The sequence below is a fragment of the Diprion similis genome, chromosome 11, assembly GCF_021155765.1.
Source record: "Diprion similis isolate iyDipSimi1 chromosome 11, iyDipSimi1.1, whole genome shotgun sequence".
In the NCBI taxonomy this organism is placed as follows: Eukaryota; Metazoa; Arthropoda; class Insecta; order Hymenoptera; family Diprionidae; genus Diprion; species Diprion similis.
Window position 1 is genome coordinate 5,722,847 of NC_060115.1, and position 27,108 is coordinate 5,749,954.

General features: G+C 38.6%; 1 protein-coding gene and 1 long non-coding RNA gene across 2 annotated transcripts in view; one reads left to right on the forward strand and one right to left on the reverse strand.

Annotated features, from left to right (window-relative positions):
- The window catches only part of LOC124412123 (eukaryotic translation initiation factor 5B), a 54,642-nt gene that overhangs the window by 25,993 nt on the left and 1,541 nt on the right, over nt 1-27,108 (reverse strand). The window contains exons 5-16 of the mRNA XM_046891750.1: nt 26,853-27,051; nt 26,390-26,728; nt 26,101-26,307; nt 25,579-26,015; nt 25,249-25,466; nt 24,908-25,110; nt 24,509-24,774; nt 24,345-24,426; nt 24,075-24,256; nt 3,898-3,974; nt 3,535-3,742; nt 3,280-3,375 (exon numbers count right to left, since the gene is read on the reverse strand). Of these exons, the coding sequence (XP_046747706.1) occupies nt 3,280-3,375; nt 3,535-3,742; nt 3,898-3,974; nt 24,075-24,256; nt 24,345-24,426; nt 24,509-24,774; nt 24,908-25,110; nt 25,249-25,466; nt 25,579-26,015; nt 26,101-26,307; nt 26,390-26,728; nt 26,853-27,051 (2,514 nt within the window). The remainder of the gene's footprint in view (nt 1-3,279; nt 3,376-3,534; nt 3,743-3,897; nt 3,975-24,074; nt 24,257-24,344; nt 24,427-24,508; nt 24,775-24,907; nt 25,111-25,248; nt 25,467-25,578; nt 26,016-26,100; nt 26,308-26,389; nt 26,729-26,852; nt 27,052-27,108) is intronic.
- LOC124412125 lies at nt 24,076-24,867 on the forward strand. The gene is made up of 2 exons (XR_006929767.1): nt 24,076-24,183; nt 24,530-24,867. It is a non-coding gene; the product is annotated as an uncharacterized LOC124412125 (long non-coding RNA).

The following is a 27,108-nucleotide window of genomic DNA, read 5'->3' on the forward strand; positions in this document are numbered from 1 at the left end:
GCACTCGTTCGAGAAGAAGAAGAAGAAGAAGAAGAAGAAGAAGAAGAAGAAGAAGAAGAAGAACCACCACCAGGGACATCAAGTAATAAAAGGGATTCGCGGTTGGACCACCGTCCATTTTGACCCCCCTTTTAATCCCACGGAATTAACTCCTTCGTTCCCTTCAGCCTTATTCCCGACCTGAGCCAACACTTCGTGACCGGTGGCATCCGGTCCGGATGATCCCTTGACGGGGACCCGTTCGCGCCCCCTCCAAAGTCCTCTTGTTCTTTTATCTTTCACACTAAATCTTTTCTATTCACGTAGCCGAGTAGTGATATTCTCTGTTTCCTATTTTCCTCCGCAGATTCTCGTTGCGACAGCAACAATGCGAGACGCGGTATTAAAAATCGTGTGGCTCAAATCTTTTTCAAACGAATTGAAATGATACATTATGCATAATACTTCAAGTGCGTAGGTAATATATAGGCCTCGCCCTAGTTGGACCCAGTTCGTTCCAGTTGCAGTCGAGTTCTTCTCAATTTAGATCTCGGTACGTTCCAGTTTACGTAATTCATCGCGTAGTTCGCGCTCATGTCTGTACAACGCGTATTGGGCTACACGTATGAATATCTCTGATCATTTTCATTGCTGCATCGGTGTTCACATTAAAATTCAGGCCGATTCAAGATTTTCCCGTATGGGGGGGAGGGTGTGTGTGTGTGTTGAAAAGTCCACTGGACCCCGACTACGAATTTCTTTCCCAATTCGAAATATGATAATATTAAACATGTACATGCATATATATATATATATATATATATATATATATATATATATACATATAGTGCGTATGAAAAACGCGTGGTTGTCTGCTGCACACTTGACACAAGTGTTCACCTAAGAGGAGAGATTTTATGATATAGCAAGGATGGTTGGGTCGTTGTTGCAGTAAACAAAGTCTAATGGAAACACGATATCATCACGTAGAAGGTAGGCACTAATAACGTGTAGTGCCAACTCGAGTGGCCCGGATATACCAGCTTATTATACGAAACCCACCTCGTACCTGAACCTCAGCTCGCATCAAAGTTCAGACCAATAACGTGGATGAAAGTGTGTATGTATAGAATGGATTGGAAGTCTGTGGGATCATCCGCCATCACACGCTACGTACGATAATTCGACACGCGTGCAGAATCGATGCTATAGAAACAGAGATTGAGACTTGTGAGATACGCGAAGAGAAAGGTACGTACCTACGGCTGGCCATTCGATCAGAGTCAGGTAGTGGATTGAAAGGAGGGGAATTGAGAAGAGACGCCCTCCGCCATTCATAAAGTAATCGCGACTAGGTAACTAATTGTAAGCCAAGGAGTTTCCCGCGTGGTTGCCGAATCCAAGGATGAAGAGAAAAAAAAATGATTTATAACAGTAACTATGACGACGAAGACGACGACGACGACGATGATGATGATAACAAAAAAAAGACAAGAATGACGAGAGAAAAAGAGTTCTTATACTCCCAAGTTGTAATTAAGCACGTGACATTAGACACCGTCCATTGACTGTTGGAATTGAATTGTTGAATTCCGTTAATGAATATGAAACAAGTTTTTGTAAAATTAACGTTCAATTTGTAATTATTACTTTCTTTTTTTTCATTCAATGGTAGTCTAAGAAATGGTAAAAATCAACAAAAAAAATTCATCCGTTATAGAAACACCAAGTTGTTTTCGATGTTTAAGTTGTTATATGAATACGTTACCACTTTTTTCTCCACTTCGATCTATCGTTCGGTTCTTTTGTTTAAAAAGCTATACATACAATATAAACAGAGACAAGAACAATACGAACAATGTTCCAAACACTGCCCACACGTTAAATGCCTCAGTTTAAATCCAATTCCGTTATCTTAATCCTCCTCCTGCTCTCCTACGTTAGTCGTTGACAGTTTATCATCCGGTATGAGTATTCCACCCTCCTACCTCCTCCGTACCTCGTTTCAAACTAGTTCTATATACATATATCTAGAACCTCGTTATGACCTTCCGGTATAAGATTAATGTAAGTAGCCAGAGCAATACACGATGCTTTCAGGATTAATTCAGCATAAACGAAAATAACTTTCCTCGCATATCTGCCATGCGTTATAAGTGTGTTGTGTTGGTAGTGTTATATCCGCGAGACGTCGACGTGCCATCTCGTATCATCATCCATTAAGTCTAGAGGAAGCGTAGCTATATTTACAATTAACCTACGCATCCTGTGTAATATCATTACACTACCTGTGCAGGTACGTATAATGGGCAAGAGTCGTAACGTATCGAGAGCGCCTCGAGTGTAATCTTGAGGTTTCCTGCTCGTCCGAAGGTGTACAAAGCGTGGGACGAAGGTGGAGGTTGCAGAGGCTGTTGCATGCCGTAATATACCTACTACACCGCCTATATGTATGTGAATTGTAGGTAGGTAGGTAGGTAGGTAGGTAGGTAGATTCCGATGCAGGTAGGTAGAGGTACACGTTGCACGTGGGGTATATCGCACATACCTACGCTATCCGCTCTAAATGGCACTCGGCTTTTCGCCTAATAGTTTCTCCTTCATCGCCGCGGTCATTTTCACCGCCGTCTTCATAAGGTAACGCTTCGGAAATAACAATAATAACAACGACAAGGATAATAATTAAAATTAGTTCACCTACATACACTCCGTAACTTCTTCTCCGCACTCCTCGAGTCTCTTTTATACGATGTATATTAGGGTGGCGCGAAAAAACAGACTATTTTTTTCTTTTGAATCTCGTGTGACAAAATGTTAGTTTTTCATGTTTTAAGAGCAGAGACTCCAAAGGACAGCTCGAAAAAAAAAAAATTTTCAAGAGGTCGCTACAAATTTTAAAAAATGTCAAAAATCGTCAAAAAATTATATTTTCAGTATTTTGTTTGATTTTTAATTCATGTCGTGGTGTATTGTTATCGATTCTTTCTTACTGAATAGAAGAAAAAAAATTTATGAAATTTTAATATGAATATTAAAAGGTCGCTTGACAAGATCTAAAGAAATGCACCAAATAATTGAAAAAAAATTATGAGCGACCTTTCAAAATTCAAATTTTGAACTGAAACTTTCGGAAACTTATTATTTTTTTGTCTATAAAATTATACCGTAACGAGAAAAAATAAAAAAAAAATATAGTCGATTTTATTGCGCCACCCTAATATATATATATGTGTGTGTGTGTGTATAACGCAGAGATGGAAAAATTTGGATGAAAAAAAATTCTAATCGCTGATAACTCACCTCCTTGCTGGGGACGCAGATCGGCGTTCCTTCCTTGACTATACCAGCCTCGACCATAACGCCAACGACGATAGGATCTCTGGAGTTGAAAATGAACTGTAAACAGAAATTCGTTCTAGGTAAATTAATTCATTTCTTTCCGTAACTTTCATACTTTCGTCTTTTCATATATCGTCAAAGTGACGGCCAATGACGAACTACAATCGCCAGGTCGTTGTCCAATAGAAGCGTGAGGATAAAACGGAGGATACGAACCTGCGGCAGGACACGCAGCTTGCAAGGAAATACGGCGATATGCTTGTTCTCGTCCCGTTTACGTTGTTTCAGTTCCTCCCTGTAGGCGGTGAACTTGTCGAATAGATGATAGATTATGTCAGCCTGGAATATCTTGACGCCGACCGAATCGGCCAATTCCTGCGCGTCCTTTTCTATCTTCACGTCGAATGCCAGGATAGTTGCGTATCTGTAAACGTATAACGTTGCACGGTCACGTGGGATAAATAGCTTGCGCGATAATAAATGACCGAAGACGTGTAAAAGAGGAGAAAAAAAAAGTGAAAAAAAAAAAAAATATCATAAAAAGCCAATCAAACTGCAGGATAAAATATAATCACTCACTGGCTATCGTGCTCCAGCATAATCGAGGCCTTCATGATGTCCTTTTTGACCACTGGACCTATCCTTATCCCAGCGTACTGAAACATTATAAAATATCATTCGTTCGGTTATTTCGATCCTTGATTATTAAATAACAACCTTGTCAACGAATAACAGCAGTTAAAATCGTTTGCGGTTAAAAAACTACGCACACGATTCGCGATACGTCACGTGTTTACGATTTTGATCATACTTGAGAAGCATAAAAAGAAAGAAAAAAAAAACAGTAGATGAAAAACACCTATAAATTCTTCAAGATTCTATAATAACCGTGAAATACTCCGAACAACGGTGTAAGTCAGTCGTTGAAAGATTGATGAAAAAGATGACGTGATCGTTAGTGTTTGTTGGATAGGTAGGTAGGTAGGTAGGTAGGTAGGTAGGTAGATACATATGTAGGTGTATGTAACACATATACGTATAAAATATGCGAAGAATTTCTTTCCTAAGAATTTCAAAGGGTGTATAATTACAATATATAACCATATTAGTGACGTCTTGAGATGATTATATTATACGGTATGACGTGCGAGCAAAAATTTTCGCCGAATTGAATGAACGCGTGTGGATGAATCGTAATAAATTCTTCCTCGAACGAACATGTGTGAAAGGTGAAAAAAATCGTAGTCGTAGAAATAGCGGAATGCAAAAAAGATATACATGTATATGTATACATATATATATATATATATATATGTATGTATAGGTATAGGAGTAGAGATATCTGGTTTGTATCATTTCCTTTTCCCCTCCACTGCAGCCAGGTTCGATTTTACACTGCAGACTGTCGAATGTAATTAATTTATGGAAGCAGTATAAACAAGTATAGCGTATAACGATAAATAACGTTTTGGTAAGGAAGGAGGGGGGAGAGGGAGAAGGATTGGTGTGCTTAAAACACGCGGTCAACATTGCACCCGTTTCTACTGATATAACTGACGATGAGAGTGAAGAAAACGAGGGAATGCGGACAGCGATTGTTTAGACTGAAATATTTCTCGAAATCGGCCGAGCCACCCTGTATACGCATGACTGATTATGCGTATACACATTGCACACACATGTTGCGTGTATAGATGTAGGTATAATGTAAAGAGAGGACGGTATGCAGACTCCCGGTCCTCCCTACCGGGTTAACTTAGGCTATGTTCCTCTACTCGCGACGAGATCCCTGAGTCAACGCGAAGAAGGCGTCTCGTAACTCGTAAACCGGCCACAGGGTTCGGGGGAGAGAAGCAGAAGAAGAAGAAGATGATGATCGAAAGAATGTGGGCTGTCCTGCTCTTGCTCCGGTGTAGAGGATGGTCGTCGTCATGGTCAGAGGTCATCACCGGGTCATACGCAGGATTTTACCTCATGCCCATTGTTACTGTACATATTATACATACATATACAACGAGATTTGGTGTATGTCTCTCTCTTTCTTTCTTTCTCTCTAGTTTGTATTTACTTTAAAATTATAATTTTGCACTTGTTACATCTTTTTGTCCACACATCTATCACTGTATTGTATAATTAAGTCAGTATCGACGACAACTAAGCACTGTGTATGGTCTTACGTTCCAACCCCCAGAGCTAGGCAAATAAAGATTGGAATCGGATCGAATCGAATCTCTAAATAGGTAATTTCAGCCCGAACAAGTCTCCTTAGGTTGTTTAGTTTCTTCTAGTTGTACTTTAGTTTTTAGCTTTAGTTTAGTATAAGTCGCCTGTACATATATATATATATATATATACTATTGTAAATTTTTTCTGCACGTTGCTCGTAGGGGACCTCAGCCCCAGAGCACGGAATAAACGCATCTCCATCCATCTATATAATCCATCTATCTTAATTCTACTCAGTCCAATTCAATCTAACTCCAATTTTCTCCAATTTTAAGTAAAAATAACCTAAGCATCCCGATTTTTTTTTATTAAAGCTGTAGGCTGTATTGTCCATAGTTTGGCCTCTCATATATATATATATATATATATATATATATATATATATATATATATATATACATATAAGTAAGAGGATCATGGAGCTGGGTGAAATGCATGTACATAAAAAGACGTCGATGTATGTACAACATACCTGTGGGCGTAGGTTGATATTATACCGTGTACACACTATATATATATATCTGTGCAAGTGCTGAGCAAACATTTCACGCTGCATTGCAAGCATCGTCATCGTATAATCATTAAAAATTCAGAGAAAGATCGGTATATTTTAGGTGTAGGTAAGTATCATTACAGGTGTAACTAGAATTGTGGTTAAGTAGAACGAAGAGACCAATTATTAGGTATTGAGTTTGTTTTTTTTTTTTTTTTGTTTTTTTAAACATCCAGAGTGCAAGTGTAATGCGCTTATGATATGAGCGGAGAGAGAAGGCAAGAGAAGAAGGATGGTTAGGATGAAACGTATAACGTGATTCCTGCGTATTCAATTTTCCTTTGTATACATATATATGTATATGTTACAGCATGTATGTACATACCTATATATGTATAAGTGTAACGAAAATGAAAAAGCAAAGTATGAAACATTCTTCGGCGATGGCTTATAATGGTTCACGACGCGTTGTATACGCGACCGCTATATCCAGCCTGCTGCTTACGTCACGCGCCTCGGTATGTGGGTGAAATTCCAGGGCCGTATAGGTGTGTCGGGGGTCATTTCGAACAAGCCATTGTCGTTTATGACAAGCCGTCTCTTGAACACAATATGCCGAATATCTCGCAAAGAAGAATTATAAATAACTATAATAACAAGCGAGCTGATTATAGTAAGGAACGTTTAATTCGCGATACCATCAATGATTTTCGCCAATTCCAACGTCGAATAAATTATATCGGAATCTATTAAGACTAAGGTGTGAATAATTGTAAGGAAGAAAGAGGAATTTGAAAGAACGAGAACGCGAAGACTCATATAGCCGAGCAAGAAAATCATTGAAACGGTGTGCAGCGTATGGTATAAATAAGAAAAGGCAGAAGGAAGAGAGACTGCGGGAAGTAAAAGAGGGAAAAGGAAACGAAACGGAACGGAACGGAAAATTCAAAGGCGTGGCATGACCGAGAAGGCACATGGCAAACAGGAGACGGAAGTGGGGCCGGAAATGGTTCGAGGCCCGCTGCGAAGCGTACGAGTGCTACGCGTGCATAATAAGAACAGTTTGTGAGGATTTTGAAAAAACAAGACGAAGCGGAGAATCACAAGAAAGATAAGGAGAACAACAAGAATTGAGAAAACACGCAGGTGAGTAATTGTTACACACATTCTGCCGGACGTAATGATTTGTTTGACAATGAAACACGTGTAACAAGTAAGTCAAAATAAAAAAGAATCCTATTGGAAGAAGAAAAAAAAAAAAAAAAATCATTTTCGCCGAATGAATTGGGGCAAAAAAGAGTGACGCAAGTTGGTGGCAATTTTTTTAAATCACATTTTCAGAAATATTTTTCACATTATGCAGAAATATTTTGTGCAACACGACATTTTTCATTCAATGTGTAAAAATTGAAAGATACTCGAAAGTGTTCTGCCTACGATAAACTGTTTTAAGAGGATTCTGTAATTAGCCTTTGCCGACCGAGTAAAACGTGACTTACTTTAACTATTATCAAAGGCTTGTTAAATACAACACAGTAACGATGCCAAGAAATATATTCCTGTAATTGGATTGTCAATGATCGTAGAAAAGAAAAATCAAATTAAAAATATATCGCATACTTATTTTTGCTCGGCATTGGACGTAGAATTGCGCGTGCCTGTGATGTATTGTCATCGGTGTTAGGTTAGGTCTTTGCTGATGATAAAAAATGGTGAAATTTGACTCGGTCGGTAAATACTGACTATAGCATCACCTTAATAAGTAGAAATTTGTCTAATTGAGCGTTAAATAATTTCAAATATAGTGAAAATAATCCCGCAGATCGATAATTTTGTCATGCCAAGATCGAGGCGACTGGTGATTTATATGTACGACACGGATTCGGCCGGATGGCGGGTCCCGGCTGTTGGCAACCCTTCGAATCAAAGAACGTCCGAAGAATAATATTGAAAGAAATCGTCTCGGCCTATTTCGCGGTTTTTCACCCGGATCTATAGTAGAATTATTGCGCCCTGAAGTTCGAGCTGCAAAGCGCAAGAGGCTAATTCCGTAGTTTACCCCGAACACCGGAAGTCGTTCCGAAGCCTCGCAGGCACTGTATTGACACCCCTCCGAACATCCCCCAGGGTTTTGTAACCGAAAGAAGAGAGTCCCGACCGGATCTTATTTCCGGTCGTTTGTAAATAGGTATATAGTTTGTATATACATACATGCCTACCCTCGAATTATGGCAGGTATATGCATGTAGTTTTAAAAGATTAGTCCCCATAAATTGCAGACTCAGCTGTATAACATATACCTGGTGGATGGGAATCTGTACGTAGTTATAAAAGCCTCCCTTAATTCTGACGTTGAGATTGAAATTTTTTTTTAACCAAAATTTATGTCTCTCATGAAATAATGAACCCCGCCTATTTTCCCACGCTGTTAACTTACGCGCTATTAAGGTCTCTTTAAACAATTTTGTTTCCATTTTCGGTTTTCTCTGCATCTTTTTTATTTCTTCTTTGTTTTTTTTTTTTTTTTTCGTTTTCTTCTTCTCATTATATTATTCGCATAGATAAATACGCCAGGTATTCAATGTTTATATACGGTGTTTTCACAAGAGTTTACATTATACGATATATATGTGTGCATGGAAAACCGTTGCCGCGTTGTATTAAAATGTTAAAAGGCCATCAATCCTCGTGGGCAGGACTATTAGCATTACCTATTATACGCAACAACACTGCATCAGGGGAGTGCCTGATCACATATTTGTCTAAAGGCGTTTTTTTTTTTTTTTTTTTTTTTTTTTTTTTTTTTCTACTTTGGATAAATTATGTAACAACCTGATCGCCTGACGGATAAAATAATTAAGTAAGCTTATTATACGCGTAATAAGGAGAGCAATCGAGTAGTGAAAAAAATCTTATAAAAAAAGGTTGTTTTTTTTTTTTTTTTCTTTCTTTAAATCTAGGAAAATCGACAGTTTGGCAAAGGAATCGAAGGTTGCGAGAACCCGAGACGCATAAAGCAAACTCTTCATTACCATCGCAACCTGTATACACGCACGTATACGACGATGGGGGTGACACGATGTCCATATTTATAAGCTCTATAGTATCGTATATCGTATAACCTTATAGATACCTGCAGCAATCGACGATGAAAAATTGGTATTCAGGTCGTGCCGGCATAATACATGGCGACGTGTCAGTTTCTAATCGATTTAAATTCGCGGCGTGTTTGTATAGCTTATATATATATATATATATATATATATATCTATTCGTCTATAAGAATGAATTAAACGGCGGACGGAAGTCGAGCGCATACCGTTCCGCAATTACAACACCTCATCAATTGTAATTAGAATTATTGTAAGTTCGTTTGCAGGTCTTGTCTCATCTGTCTTCAATTGCTTGCCTCGCCTCGCATGATTATCGCCTCGAATTTTTAGTACCCATATACATGCGACGCTACGTGTGCTATATATATATACATACATACATACATACATACATACACGTGCACATAAAACGCGTACGGCGTTCGAATTATAACGTACGAACGCATAAGAAATACTTGCACCTTTTCGAAACGTGCATGCGTCACCGAAATGTGGTTGTGGTGTTAAATTTGATTGCGTTCAAGTGGAGAGAAAAAAGGCTTAGAAAAAGAAAAAGAAATATACAGATAAAAACAAATAAATATAAAAATGGAAAGAAATAAGAATTGAAAAAAGAAACAAATCGACAACAACATTCCGGTATCGTCGATGCGTAGCTGCAATAACATTAACCGCGGGTATACGCTGCACAAACAACAACAACAATAATAATAATAACAATAATAATAGACTGTGCAGTACCGGAAGAGAGAAGGACGTCGCGTAGCGTTTCTCTCCTCCTCTCTTCTCTTCTCTTCTATTCTCTTCTTTTCTCTTCTCCCGGGCACTCTATACGTGGCTATCTTGGTTGGGCGGATGTGGCAAGCAAGTAGCTAGCTAACTGCAAACGCAGGAGAACTATACCTACGCGTTGTAGGGCATCACGCGGAGCGGCAAAGAGCAGGATCTTTCCTATTAGGACGGTTCCTTTTTCCAATCTGTGTAAGCGCACCGTGGCGGTACGGTAATTGCGCGGTCTTTCTCGGTAAGGAAGTGGCCAGCCGACCGCAGAATCAGCAGAAGCTGAAGCTAAAGCTAAAGCTAAAGCTGAAGTCGAAGCCGAAGGTGGAAGGAACTCTCTTATATATGCACACACACATGCAAAATTCATCCAGATCGAAAAATGATAAATAAATAAAAACAAAAAAAAAAAAAAAAAAAAAAAAAAACTAATTTGCGAAGAAGCATTTAATCGATCCTTCGCACGACTGCGCACTTAATATGGCGCTAAAAATTAGTATTGTCAACGTGCACGCAGATTATACGAGAGAATTAATAGAGAACTACGAAAGGGCGACGGAATTTGGGAAGAGAGGATGAAAGGATGCACCGATTCACTCGGCACAACCAACTGCACCATCGCCGCATACTTTTACCACGATTCATCGTCCATTTCTAATAGTCATGGTCCATTGACGGCGGAGAAAAGGAGACGAGCCTCGTCCGTCTAACACAGTCAGAAAACACAACCGGATGCAGATTCGAGATGTTGATTTCCTCCCACCGCAGATCACTGCACACATATATGTTATGCAAAGTGAATTTTTACTTTACCAGGATTTGGTATTTTTTGTCTCCTTTCTCTTATTTGTTTTTTTTTTTCCTAGAAAAACCGTTCTTCCGTTTCCTCTTTACGCGCGTTGTTAATGGCCTAAAACTATTTCGCCGCAGGCAGGAAAGAACTTAATAATTGCAGAGTGGATACCGATCACCTCGTCACATCCTTGGAAGGAGGTAAAGGAATCAGAAAAAGAAAATAGAATAAGAATAACGAAACGAAAAAAGCTTGTTTCAAATAGTCGAAGAGATTTAGAGTCAGAGATTTTCACGTCGCAGGGTTATATCACCGCGTAGAGATCAGTTTATAAGAACTAGACACTACGTGGTATAATATACAAGGTGGATAAAAATAACAGAAAAAAAAACAACGTGACCGATTTGAAACGTGAATAAAATCCGTACGTGTTGACCGATTTTCGAAGACATTATTTTTTGTTTGAAAGTAGAAAAATGGATCTTTCGCGTCTCGTTTGAAAAATTGAAAAACCTGTATTCGCTGCTGAGATACACGCCCATGAAAATCGGATTTTTCAAAAAGTCACTGGGGGAGACTGAAAATTAATAATATTAACGAACGTTGAACGTAATTTCGATTTTAAACTATGATTCAAGGACTACTTTATCTTGGATCAATTGATTAAAAAAATATTTACATATTTATTGAAAATTTAATTGAACATTCATTGATATCAATTTTCTTCACTCTACCAGCGAATAAAGATTTTCCAGATTTTCAAACGCGAAATGAAAGATTAGTTCTTTTACTTTCGTTGGGGGGGGGGGGGGGGGGGGGGGGGGGGTGGTCGAAAATCGGTCAAGACGTTTGAATTTTATTCACGTTTCAAATGGGTCCCGTTTCTTTGTTTTTTTAAGTACTTTTTTTATAATATAAGTATTATAAGTGATAGGTGTAAAGAAGTTGATGTTTCTCAAGACAAAATTTACATATATATATATATACACTTTGGTCGAAGTGCAGTAAGACTTACGCACTACAGACAGTACAACAAGGTACGAGACAGCACAATGATGCCTAAAAAATGGAATGACATATATCCAGCGACAAAGAAGTTGGGCAAAACGTTGTTACATATACCTATGCATATAATACTACAGAGAAAGGGAAAGAAAGAGAGAGAGAGAGAGAAAGAGAGAGAGAGAGAGAGAGAAAACTAGGCATGTAACGAACTTACACAATATGACTTAGCGTGTACGATATATTTCATCTTCTACCTGCAGCATGGAAGAGGAAGACGAACTGTGAAAACGAACTCTTTCCTTGCATTGTTTACGCCTTTTTACATTGTCTTGTACTTGTACACCGCGTGTATGTACCCAAGTTCGTATCTCGTGCAAGAACACCGGCAATAAGAACGATGCCCAGTTTCGACACGTTATGCATGGGAAAGGAAGTGCGAGCGTCTCTTCTTCTTATCCCGCATCCGGATCGTGATTAAAAAAAACAAACAAACAAACAAACAGACATACAAAACAAAAAAAAATATTTAAAACCGATAACGATCAAGGGGTGTTACACCGTAACAAGAATTGACGCCGTGATTATGTTGCGATTTTATGATTAGTTACATTTTGTAGATAGATCGATTGACGATTGAATCTTTACTTTGATTATGTGATTTCTCATGATTTCTTAATATTACACGGAGATTCATATATTTAAAAAGGAGATTTAAACCCGAGGCTTCATTCGATGATTCCAATTCATAGATCATTAATTTCGATTGATTTCCAACGATTTCCGAAGGTTCCACGCGATTTTCAGTGATTTCAATACGGGATTAGAGTTCACAGAAAATCGCAAGATATCACTGAAAAACTCGATTTGAAAAAATTTCGCTCTTGCGTGCAAGACTTGCAAAGAATCGGATAATAATTTCCTGCAACCATACAACCACACGATTTGCTCAACGCTATCGTGCAGTGATTTAAACTTTTTTTGTCAAGAGATTTACAATAGTTTAATTAATCCCGATTGACGCCTCGTCATATTTCAGAGAAAACTTCAGTCAGTCAAGTTCCTTTGATTTGGTTCCTTTAATTCATATTCCATAACAGTAAAATATAATTTCAAACCGTTAAATTCATCGATTTTTATTTCGACTTTAAGAATTAATTTTTATCACTGCAGGTAAATGTAGGTACAGATGATTGAAAACGAGATACGATCGCGTGCGCCCAAAGTTTCTCGTCCGACAATTAGTCGAAAAGTGAAGTCGATCTAGATGTCGAGAAAAAAAGAGAGAGAGAGAGAGAGAGAGAGAAAGAAAGAAGCGGCTTACAATAATAATGCCTGTAGCCAGTCTGCCAGGTTGGTTGGCACGTGCATCTGCCGTCTCTTCACACACAGGTATATACATATACATAAATATGTAGGTTTACCTGCAGGCTGAAGATATATATACGCACGCACGCACCATACCCATATAGGTGAGCAAGCTTAACGCGGCATGTGTATACATATATATATATATATGCACATGGAGATGGCACACCTACATATCTTACACATTACATATATATCTACATATGGTACGGAATACATAGAGGCAGGCTGAACGAGCAGACATTCTTCGTCGGAATCATCACCTGGCCCTCCTCCTCCTCCTCTTCCTCCGGGTAGTAAATGGGTTCAACGTCGCAGAGATAATTTGCCTTGGCACAGAAGAAGAGCGGGCAGCTGCCCGGTCGATCGGGTGCCGAATGAATGAACCTAACCGACGACGACGACGAGCGAAAGACGACGACGCGAAGTAAAGAGCGAGCGAGTCGGGATGCCCGGCTAACGAAGGATGGAAAGAGCGAATCAATGAACAGTCCAAGTCGAACGCTGCTGCGGTTGTATTCGGATTTTGCCAATCCTTTGTTTCCCAATTTTTCGACAATTTTTAACGCACATATAATAATCGGTTCACCGTTGATACTGAATTCATCACATCTAAGTCAAACAATTACGCGAACTTTTCTTTGGCATCGTTCAAATATTACGTGACGTTGATTTTGTCCATTTTTTACCCCCACTTTCTTCATAGAAAAATAAAGAAAGAAAGAAAGAAAGAAAGAGGAGAAATTGGCAGGCTCGACACACGCCGTTCGTTATTGTCCTGAAGGATAGAGAGCAAGTGCCGACTTCTCAGAAAGGATGAAGCTAGATTCTCTCTTTCTTTCTTTGTCAAAACTCGAAAGCAGGTAGATATAGGCGTAGATAATATATATACCGAATAGTAACGCGACACCGATTGACGCCAGGCATTGTGCCGCGATCCTACGGCGCGAGACATGAAGATACAAGTCATGTCGAGTAGATGAATGAAAATCAGTGATTTCGGTACACCTGCTTCGTTCTGAAGCTTATACAACAAGCTCGAAAGGAATTTTGCCTCGCGGAATTGTGAAAGTGAATGGACTTCTTCTAAGCGAGGTAAATAACAGGAAAAAAACACCGAGAATTGATAAAACCTATAAACGACTATGACTATGACCCACGTCATATCCGCAAACGATTTCCAAATCGTTCAAAATAAATGACATTTAATGAAGTTTTCGAGAATCGTTTATAGATACGATTATAATTATCATAGAATGTAAAAAGACTTTATTTACTGTTAACAAACGTATATAATATTTCGATATGGCGAAATAAATTTTTCCTTATTATTATGAAATTTTAATTGAGCCAGACAATGATCGATAGAAATTTCTTTATAGTTAACAAATCATATTTGGCTCAACTAAAAATTTCATAATACAATAAAATTTTTCTTTAACATCATAAATAAACGTTTCACTCTGTGTATTCTATGGTGCTAATTCCGTCGCAGAAACTAATCAGTATCTAATCACAATCACGTTGTGAAAGGGAGGAGCTGCGCACAATGCAGGGAAGTTCGTGCGTGCCGGTGACTTCCGGTACCCGAAACGATCAATCGATAACCCTGAAGCCGCGGCAGCGGCTTTCCTTCTTTCTTTTCTTTTCCTTTTTTTTTTTTCTTTTCTTTTCTCATCTCAGACAATTAATGCAATCGTTGCAGAATCTTTGCGAATTATACATGCGAGTAAAATATAATTAATAGAATACAATCTTTAATTTCGGCAGTACAAAAAATATAGTCAACGTAAATAATTTTTCTGAAAATTTCACCACGAATTACCTTTATGCATCAGACAATGCGTTCTAAAATCGTATATATGTACTATTGTATGCGATCAATTAATTGCGAGGAAGAGAGAAAAAAAAACTTATACACTGAATATTACAACTATATGGTAGCAATAATAAATAATAATAAATAATAATAATAATGATAATATTACGGCGTTTCGAATCCGCAATATAATGCGGAGATCGAGAAGATGATAATTATTGTATAGCACGTTATAATCTGCCGTTTAATTGTTCGTGCGGTTAATTATTAATTAGTGCCTGTTCGCGGTAGATTTTCAATTATATATTGCACATATATCGCACGATGGCTGTTCTGAGTAAATTGTACCGCACGCATAAATTTATCGAGCATAACTCGATATATTATATATATATATATATATATAGCTATATGTCGGGGTGCAGGATTTCGGAATGATTTCGTGTACAGTGGGCGGAGGAGTTGAACGAATTGCGAACGTTTCACAAGCGGCTCTGATGTGTGAATACGTATATGCGAGTAGCTTTGTTCGCCGGTCCTTGCCGGATTTTAAAATAAGGAGTAGAGAGTTTTAAGCCGGGCTGCTGCAGCATGCATATCACGCTTACGCCATAACCGTGAATGAAAAGCACAAGGAATACCAGGTTTTGTTGTAGTGGTAAATACGTTTTATGCGCGTAGTTATATAATATAATATAATATGATATAGTAAAACGTGGAAAAATTACTTGCATTTCAAGTACATTGATATATTAATGTCTCAAAAGACGAAAAACCCGAGGCTCGATATTGTCCGCAGGAATTTCTTTTTCGCTAATATAATTTTCAGGGTGTCCAGTAGGGTGGTGCAAAGAAACAGAATATTTTTTTTTTTTTTTTGAGCCTCGTGTGACAAAATGTTAGTTTTTGATGTTTTAAGAGTCCACTCCAAAGGATAGTTCAAAAAATAATTTTAAGAGGTCACTCCAAATTTTTTTAAATGTCAAAAATCGTCAAAAAATTAAATTAAAAAAATTATATTTTCAGTATTTTGTTTGATTTTTAATTCATGTCGTGGTGTATTGTTATCGATTCTTTCTTACTGAATTAAAGAAAAAAAACGGATGAAATTTTAATATGAATATTAAAAGGTCGCTTGAAAAGATCTAAAGAAATGCACCAAAAAATTCAAAGAAAATTATGAGCGACCTTTCAAAATTCAAATTTTGAACTCAAACTTTGGGAAACTTATTTTTTTTTGTCTATAAAATTATACCATAACGAGAAAAAAAATTAAAAAAAAAAAAAAATCGATTTTGACGATTTCTGACGTTTTAAAAAATGTGGAGCGACCTCTTAAAATTTTTTTTTTCAACCTTCCTTTGGAGTGGGCTCTTAAAACATCAAAAACTAACATTTTGTCACACGAGACTGAAAAAAAAAAAAAGAATAGTCGGTTTTTTTGCATCATCCTAGTGTCCAGTTATTTGTAAAAACGTAATTTCCTAAGAATTCCAGGTTTACCATACTCGAAAGTATTTATAGCGATGTAGCGTAAATTATATTGAAACGAGAGAGGATAAGATGCGGAAATGAAGGAAGGGGGAAAGAAGGAAGAGTGACACTCGAGACGCACTCAGACCAACCGTCTGGTTTCCGGATCTTGATATCCGTGCACTAGCTTTTCCGCCCCGCTTTCGGACGGCCGCATTTCTGTTTCCGTTACAAACACACTGTGCATACCTATACATACGTTGTAAAAGTTGATAGCAAAACTATGAACGTGTAAGAAATATTGACGAAGTTAGCACAGATGTATTTAATTCAATTGTAATAATTTTCGTAAGCAATGCATGGAAAAAGAACAAAAAAAATAAACGCCTTTAAAAGGATGTGTGGATGTGTGGATGTGTGTGTGTGTGTGTGTGTTCATTTCGAAAGTTGCAATAACGTCATATCCATAATTGTACATTTACATATGCGGTATGGAGATTGAATATGTGTATATAGTTAAATTGCATTGTTTTGTACGAATTAGCTCGCAATATCATATAAACTCAAAGAATTAAGATGTAGATAAAACGAATATCGCTATGAAATTGAGCAATAAGAATATCGCCGTAAATTTGAAACTTGAATCCATCAAAAGGATAATAAAAAAGTAAATAAAAATTATAACTGCACAATCCAGATGCACCGACTGTACACATATATACATACATACATACACATACATACATGCAGTATATGTAAACACGCGTTTTATACAAGTTTTAAAATTCTTACGAAAGTAGTTCCGAACTCTTCGATGTACGTTTTACTTTTACTATATATAATACGAACGTATATGCGAAGTCGCGATCGAAGCTGGATTCGACGAGTAACAACGACGCAGGTGCGTACGTGTGGTGTGCGTATAAATTCATGTGTGCATGTAACATCGAACATTATACACACCCGCGTGCGTATATACCGTAGGAAAAGAATAACAACAATAATTCGCGATTGTGTCAAGGCGAGCGGCCTCCGCGTTCCACGCACATACATACATATGTATGAACGATGAACATGCACATATACGTATGTATGTAAGTATACATGTATATATAGACGAAGATACGCATATACACGCGATAATTATTATATGATATGGCATATTGATAGGACATAATATGTCTGTTTGTATGATATATGTACGTAGGTATGTATGTATGTAATAATACATGTATATATACCTGCGTGCATGGTTGAATACAATTTGTGCAAAGGACATTCCAACGATATGGCGACCCCTCCTCAAAGCCTCCTTATAACGCTGCCCATGCCGTGCATCTCGGCGCGAATCCCGATCCATGAATCTCGTTACACACACCCACACACCCACACACGTTTATGTAAGGTAAGTCGATTTGGGAACGACGACGCCGGCGCTCCCCCCCCCCCCCCCCCCCCACATTCCGAATACCTAGGTAGCTGTTCTTTTTATACCCTATACGCACACATATGCGTGATAATGTAAATTCAGAATTCGGCATTGTGTATCGGACGTTATGAATTATACAACGAGGTGAAATTTTTTTTATCATCATATAATCAAATCCGGTCATCAATCGTCGAATAGTTTTTTTTTTTCTCCCCCTTTTGTTTCTTTTTCTTTTCGTTAAATTTTTGCGTTTTATTATTACATTTATATTACCGTTAAGTATCTCCGACCCCCCCCCCCCCCCCCCCGCCCCCCGGGCCATCTTTTCTTACTCGCAATATCATTCCATCCCTTTCCTGATCTCGGCTAGCGCCACATCCTCTTTTTTCACGTTTGAAAGGCGTTTAACCTTCTCCCGCGCTACATGATATACCTAGGCATGTGTGTGCATGTGCGTGTGTGTTTGTATATAAAACAAATGTACACACATAGCCGCTTTTGCCTCCTTACATTTACTTACATACGTATGTATAAGGTACCACATACGTGTAAGAATATATGAACGTAGCTATATGTTCGCAGGTATATAGACCGTATCCGAGGACCGACAAACACGTGTGCGGTAGTCGCCATTCAGGAATATCTTGCTCGTTTATAATACGGTGCGCGCGGTCTACGAGAGAGAGAGAGGGAGAGAGAGAGAGAGAGAAGTTGGTGGGGAACGACTTTCGTTCGTTCATTCGTTTATATTCATTCATATGATAAAACAACTCAACAACACTCGGTCCCGTGATCGGAGCAAACTGGAGGACGAAACGAAAGGGGAGAGGGCATCAGGAGAATGGAATTGAAATTGCTTCGCGATATGATTTCGACTTCGTATTATACGTGATGTAGGTACATACGTGCGTATGTTCACGTATGCGAGCGTGCGTCGGGTCTACATTAAATATTATCGCTGCGAGTCTTATCACCTTATCAATATAGTCCGTGTCTATATATAGTTACGCATTACACCCACCCACCCACGCATACGTATACATATACTATACATGATACATATTGTATGCGTGAAAGGAAGAGAGGGAAGGAGGGAGGGAGGGAGGGAGGGAGGGGGGAGCGCGTGCATTCCCGGTTTTCACGTGTCCCAAATCAAACGATGGCACCTCAGCATCTCTTTCGATTCGTGCGCACAACATATATATATATATATATATATATATATATATATATATATATATATATATATATATATATATATAACAGATATACATATGTATACAGGGTATTCCACGCCGATTTTTTGAGATCCGAAAAAGTTCTCAAAGTTTCAGTGAATGACACAAAATACCCCCAGTTAAGGAAAACGTGGGCCGAATTTGAAAAAAAATGATTTTTTTTTTTTTTATCATCACTTAATTCAGAATTAAGAAATTTTTAAACTCAAAATTGTCTTTACTAACTAGAGTGGTGAATCATCGAATTGGTGAAACCGAATATTTACAAGTGAATTGACATTTATTTGACGCTTAAGATTTGATCCTGTGTTAATTTTTGGTTTAAAAATTAAAAAATTCTGAATTAGGTGATAAAAGAAATGTAAAAAAAAATTCGGCCCACATTTTCCTTACCGGAGGGTGTTTTGTATCATTCGTTGAATTTTTCAGAATTGTTTCAGATTTTTAAGAATGGACATTCGCAATCGACTTCAAATATTTATAAAAAATAAACGGTTTGGTAAAAAAAAAAAAATTGAAAAAAATTCAGGTCGCGTATTTTAACGAGTACAATGATAGAAAAACAAATATATGAAATCATTTTGAGATGGTCGGGGTTTAACACTGATCGAGTTGACGTGTAATACTCCATGTATACATATATATCACACGCTTTATACGCTAGTAGAATAAATTGCAACGACCGTTTCTGCCCAGGTTTTCTGGTTGTCAAATTTTACTAGATTCTTTTCTTCTCTGTCCCTCCTCTTTTTTTCCTGTCCTTTTAAATCTGCCCCCCGAATGTTTCGGAACAATCAACGACAATTGAATTGAGAAATGTAGTCGTTAAGTTGAATAGTTTTGAAAATTTTGAATATTCGTGAAAGTTGATAGTTGATCGTATAAAACCATTCAACTAATCAACTGCGAATTATCATTATCTCGATGTTTTGTTCATACACGTATGCATAAATGCCCGAATTCGTATACATACACATACATATAGACGTATGTCGTCCGGAGTGAATAGGTGTGTGAATCGGCACAACAAGTTAATTATACGCATGCGATATCTTATTATGTGTTTATATATACAACAAATAATATAAAGAGGAAGCAATTGGCGTCGTATAAGCGCGTGTCCGCCCGTGTAAGCAGCTTACACTACGTGACGAATGTCACGCGGTTAATAAGAACGTATATTCATTTCCTCCGACCGGCGTCACCTCGCCACTGATTCGAAGTTGCATTCATCCAGCGAACAAAGTTGATAATTCGCATAGTAATAAAGAAGAAGGCGACGACAATACGAACGCTTATTATTATTAACACATGCACGTGCATATCCTTAAGTTCACTATATATAATTACGCGTATACATATATCATATACACATACACACACATACACACAAACACATATTTTTCCCTGCCATGCCGCACGATCATCGTTGGATGGCCGACGCGTATGTTTAACGCGACATGGGAAGCAATGCCATGATGGAGGGAAAAAGAAAGTGAGAAAAATTCAAGATCAATCAAACATACGCTGCCGATCGTGTTTGTTGCCAATATATCTTACATTATACAGACAATGTTGTACGTGGATATATATGTATGTACATACACATGTGTATGCGCATCGTTTAGGGATTATGTGTTTATTGACGAGTTGCGATAATGTAACTTGAAGAAAACCGGAAACGATAATTGCGGGGTATGTGTAGAGAGAAAAAAAAAAAAAAAAAAAAAAGTAACGCGAAAAAGAAAAATATTACAGAAAACACTGAGCGACCGTAAGAATATATACGTGTAGGTATTGTATGTATAGGTGTAGTGTGCACATGTATATGCATACATATAAATAGACACAAGGCAAGTACGCTTGCGTTGGTGCGCAAACACGGCGCATGCAAGGTCTATGGTCCAACGAGGTTTGTTTGCGGCAACAAACAAGATGAAAAACATAAAATTTTATGTAAACATAATAAACACATAAAGTTGCGTATCTATACGTATCATCGAGCAAAAGTCGGCAAAGAAAATTCAAACGCATGTATGTATATATATATGTATGTATGTATGTATGTGTGTTCCTATTTATAATAATAACTGCGATATTGCGAAGCTGATTTTCCTGTTAAAAAATTTCAGTACATGTATAATAATTTCTACAGTGAGAAAGCGTATACGAATTTTGATGCAAAAATTGTTAAATAGCTGTCGAAAACAATGAGAGATAAAATACTACAAGGTGACGAAGTGGAACGACATAACATGTGTTGTTGAATCGAGTGAGATCCTAGTGCTGACGAACGTCACGTTGTTTCACGATGACACGTCCGAAACCGGATGCGGAAGCGGAACCGGAACCGGAAGTGCGTATAGGTATGTATACGCTAATACGTGTATAACGTATACGGACGAAACCCGAACAAAAAAACCGAACGATTCGCAGCTGGCCGGTTTTTTGTTTCTGAATAAATATATAACGCGTAGTATATAAAAATAAAAAATAAAGGACCGAAGATGTTGCAAAATTCAATTTCGATGCAAAGCGAATCCATTGCGAAACTTGATACTTGTTTTAGTCTGCCCTCTGTCATATCAATGCACCAGTTGCCACGTACATTACACATATAATTGAAATTCGACAATGAAATGACTAGAATAATAATAAGACAATAATTTCATTATACTTATTCAGATAGAGATTGTTTCATCATCCGCCGATCATCATGATCATCATTCAACGAATATACCGACACTCGCAAGATCCATTATTTCAAGCTCAAGGTTGCGAAGTGCGGTAACGATGTAATCTTTTTATGCAAACACCGCGTCTCGTCGTAAGAATTTATTATTCTTATTCTTATCGTTGTTATTATTACTATTACTATTACATCCGGATAAACGAGGCAAGTATTAAACATCTTGGCAGATTTCAGAGATGTGTCTCTATAACATCGTGCCTTTTGCGTTTCGGAAAAGAGAAAAGAAGAAGATAGGAAGGCGTCGTTCCGCGTACCGGCGCAAACAATTCACCATACATATGTGCGAGTGTGTGTGCGTGTGTGTTGTGTCTCGTGCCGTGTGACGTCACGAACCACGAGAACCGAATGACCATCATAGTGGCGCGAAGGGGGGAGCGAGACGAGCTGGCGGGAAGGAAGGAAGGGGGGGAGAGGAGGGAGGGAGGGAGCCCATTCATAACCTGAGCAAGGACGACTCCCCGGCCGTTCGTTCGTTCGACACGCAACCAACTACGAATACGTGTACGTACCGACTTTGCGAAGGTGTGTGTGTGTGTGTGTGTGTGTATGGAGAATGTCGAGCGAATGCGATACGAACGTCGTCACACAGGCGAGCGTCGCATAGGAGCGATCCTTACAGCGGTTTATGACTTCCTGGTTGTTCTCCGTAATGTTTCAACAATCGTAGATGAGCTGTCGCGTAATTATTGCGTTGGTTGAATTGCGTTTTGCGATTACAAATTAGGTCAGGTTTTATGAAAAATGATGAGAAAACAGAAGGACAATAGGAGAAAAATAGAAGCGTTTAATGATATTTAGGCGGCAGTAGGCATTTGGCACGGAATATTACGCCTACCTACCCATCCATCCATCCATCCATCCATCCATCCATCCGTGCATGCATGCTTGTTAATGTAGATACGCACGTACAACTAAGGCGCATAACAAAACGCGACGTAACACGTGGCGTCGCGATGCACGCTTCGCGATGTAGGATATTATAATTAGACAGACTTTCGGCTCTCCGTCGTTTTACGTATGGATGTATGTACATATGCCAGCTACATCGAGCCGCGTATCATAGCTCCGGAAAATCGGGGCATCTGGCTTACAAGCCATATAAAGCTCCGTAGTGAAAGAAGAAAAAGAATATCCAACGGGCCGATGCACGTTATGAACGCGATGTACAATGTCGACGAAAAAATATACGAGTTGCGAGTGAATTTTCGATAATTGACCAGATTTAACCCTTCACCCTTTTTCACCGACCTACGTTCTTTTCGCGAAATTCTTTAAAAGCTCCTAAAACATTTGCAAATCCCACGATGGGATGTAACGATGACCTATTACCATGACGCTCGTAACGTGTGTACAATAAAATTTGAAGATTTATTTCCGACAAGGTACACACGGAGAGCTATAAACATTCTTTTTACAAGCGGCATTGGTTGCTGCCGACGTGGCAGATCACAGCCGCAACTACTGTGCGCAAGCAACGAGCCGTATCCTGCTAAACTGTTAAGAAGGAAGTGGCTGATTGGTGGTTGCCCCGCGTTCTAGCGTTGCCTTTGCTGGCTCGGCTACCCTGGCCGTTGGGTGACTGACTGACTGACTTACTGACTGACCGGCTGGCTCAATCTCAGCGCTTTTATGCACCTATTTTATGCGCATCTACGCACCTACATACGAACATCTACGTGACTGAGATCTGTAATACGACCCGTAGATCCAGGATCATAAAAAAATTTTTACAGGAATTCATACCTCTCAAATTGAACGCTTGATCTTACGTTGTATTTCAACGGAATCATTACAATTATTCCACTTTTGAAGATACTTGCGTTTTTCCGACACACCTTTTGGAGACACCGAATTTCAAACATCTATCTGCTATTCCGTTGATATTTGTCGCGGAAACGTAGGGGGTTTACGTATCTCACTGACGATGTGTCATCCGTGTTCAAAAATACGACATTGGTATTTTTTAGTCTACCGGCGAAGCGCGGGTTTTAATAAGAACTTATTATATTCTTAGTGAATGAGGGTAGCTGACCTAGTGTTCGGGGAATGTTATTTATACGAAGCTTCTGGTATAAATTGTACGGTTTCGCAATTTCGTGTCCTTCTCGGTTGATGATATAAACGTCGGATTCTCGTCCGACGAAAGATATTATTCAAAATATATGAACAAAAATTTCACGGAAGCGATGTATGTAGGACAATGAATGTGAGACATTTGCGATAAATTCCACATTTAAAGAGAAAACAACTAGAAACATATTTCAACTCACCGGAATTTTACTGCTTCTTAGAAAATCTAAAAGAGCTTCCAGAGCTCCCAAGGTCGACGCCTGGACGTAGACGCCTCGTTCAGCGAGTTTTATGTGTCCTAAAGCACTGGTGAGTTCCCTGGCGGTTTCTTCTCGTAATAATTCAACTTCGTCTGGTTTTTGCGCAACTTGGAGATTCAGACCTGAGCAGAAATTCGCGTGGAAATTAGTTTTTCGGAACGAACAAATCATTTTTTAATCTCAATCACACAGATTTATAGATAATTTTACCTGCTATTGCTTTTTCTAGATCCTTGGCAGCTATTTTTACTCCCTGAGCTGCTTTTATTTCCCTGTATTCGATGTAGGCGTTCTAAAATAATGGAAACAACAATAGAGACAAGTAGTCTATCAAAAAGGAATTTCGAAATTTCCTGACTTTGTCAATTTCTTACCTTCACTCTGAGTTCTTTCAGAGGTTGCGGCATCAGTAGAGACCTGATTTGAGTCACGATTGGTCCGTCTGTACCGGCGACTATCATAGTATCCCCCTCTCGCAACGTGCCGTTTACAAGAATGCAATCGATCGTTGTTCCGAGACCAGGGAGAGCCTTAACCTCGAGAACGGTTGCCTGCAGCTCTTCGCTGAACATCAGTCGCTTGGCCAGGGGCCCTTGACAGGCGTCGACCACTAGCCCAAGAAGATTACCCATTCCTTCACCTGTGAATATTGTGAAATAGTAAACGTTAATAAACAATTTATAAAACTAGTTTCCAATTATTGAGATATATATTTCACTCATACGCGAACTTATTTAAACGACTCAAATCTTAAGTTCGTTATTACATATTACCCGTTACGGCACTGGTTGGTACTAAAGAGATATAACTCCGAGGATCTGGATTCTCGTAGAATAATGCTGCGTTTAAAGCCTGTTCTGCGAACTGGACGATCACCTCTTTCGCCCTCGTTTCAAATTCTCGTTGCGTATTGGGCGCCTGATTTTTTATAACGTCTTGCACGTCCTTTCGACTCATTGTTTGCCAATCGTATAATCTGATGATGAAAAAATTGCGTAATGTTAGGCAGAGATTTCGTAGCGATTTGGAAAGTTTGATCGAATTGAATTGGAAGAATATGAGAATCCAGGAAATTTTCATTATTCAAATAACTTCTGATCAATGTATTGCTTACCTGTCTATTTTATTGAGGGCAACAACAAAGGGGCACTTCTTTGCCTTGAGCAAATTAATACTTTCAATTGTTTGCGGTTCCAGTCCGTGCATTATATCAACGACCAAGATAGCAATATCGCAAAGTGATGATCCCCTGTTTCTCAAATTACTAAACGATTCGTGCCCAGGTGTGTCTATAATCAGGAGACCGGGAATCTTGAATTTTTTGTCCGCAAACTAAAATGCAGAAATTTTGTTAATGCCTTTTATTGGAACACTTTTCCGCAAGATAAAAATCAAATCTCTCATTAGCAATCTGTTAAAATTCATGGTACTGAAAAAAACTTACGCCTTTGACGTATCTAGTGGATTCCTGAATGGCTTCTATTGGTACGTTGGTTGCGCCAATTTGTTGAGTAATACCACCTGCCTCGCCGTCTTGAACATTTGTTCTCCTAAGTTTATCGAGAATTTTCGTTTTCCCGGTATCTACGTGCCCCAGTACGCATACCACAGCCGCCCGAAGGTTGTCTAAGGTCTTTTTCTTCTCTGCCTCAATTCTGCGAGATTGTATCCTGCTTCTGGCACGTTCTTTTTTACGTTCAGCATCGGTCTTTTTGTCGTCAGGTTCACTGTCATCATCAGATTCGGATTGTGTTTCAGATTCGCTACCACTAACAGTCTCAGATTCACTTTCAGACGATTCCTTCTTGCGCGCTGACTGCTGGGATTTGGAAATTTGTTGTGCCGTTGGTTTTTCCGGTTGCGACATTTCCTCAGATTGATCTTAAACAGCAGAAAATGAAATTAAAGAACCTGTAACGTGTCTGTGAAGTTGAGAATACGGAAAAATAAAATATGCGTAAAGCACCTTCTTCCTGCTCCTCTTCTGTAGATTCAGCATCCCAGGAGTCCTTAACCTCAGCTTCTTTTTTAGGCTCCTCTGGCAACTGCTGATCTACTATTTCCACTTGCACCTGATCTGGATTGTCGCCACTCTCTGATTTCTTTTCTTCATCTTTCTCTTTTTCTTCTGTACTCAGCTGCTGCTTGACCTTGGTGGGTCTCACTCTAGTACCTAGTAATTGAATTTTGTTTAAATTAAGTACTCTACGTTCGGGGGGGTTCGAATATTCAAAAGCATTAGAATATTAACTCACCTGGCCGCGCTTTCTTCTCCCCAACATCTGGCAGATCTACACCTTTTGCTTTTAGAGCATCAATCATCGCCTGTGCTCTTGCTCTATCTAATTTTTGTTTATTTGTTAGAAGTTTTCCTTCTGCCTTCAACCGTTCTTTCCGTTGTTTCTCCTTCAGTTTCTTCTTCTCCTTCCTTTCTTGTTCCAACTGTAACTGTTCTAATCTAGCTTTCTCCCTCATCTCTTCTTCCCTAATTCTCTCTTCTTCTTCACGTTTCAGTTTTTCTTCATCCTCTTTGAGTTTTTTCAAAGCTTCTTGCATTGCAATAATTGTTTTCTTGCCCGGACCTTTCCCTTTGTCTGAAAACAAACATAATGTAAGCAGAAGTTAGAATAACAAGATGAACCAGTGAATGCATACAAAAAGAGATGAGTGATGTAAGCTTTGTAACTATTACAAAAACTTTGTTTTATTCAATAATACCTTTGTCCTTTGGATCTTCTTTGGCACCTTTTTTCTTTTTCTTCTTATTATCATCTTCACCACCATCATCGTCACCTTCAACTTCACCAGTATCTTTTTCAGTATGCTCAACCTGTTCTTCAGTAGGTTTGGGTAACGTTTCATCCATTATTTTGTTTTCTTGTGACAAAATGACACCTTCGGATTTTTTACCAGCTTCCTGTAATGTGAAATAATTGATTGGTCGTACCGTTTCAACAAATCGAGCACTCTTGAA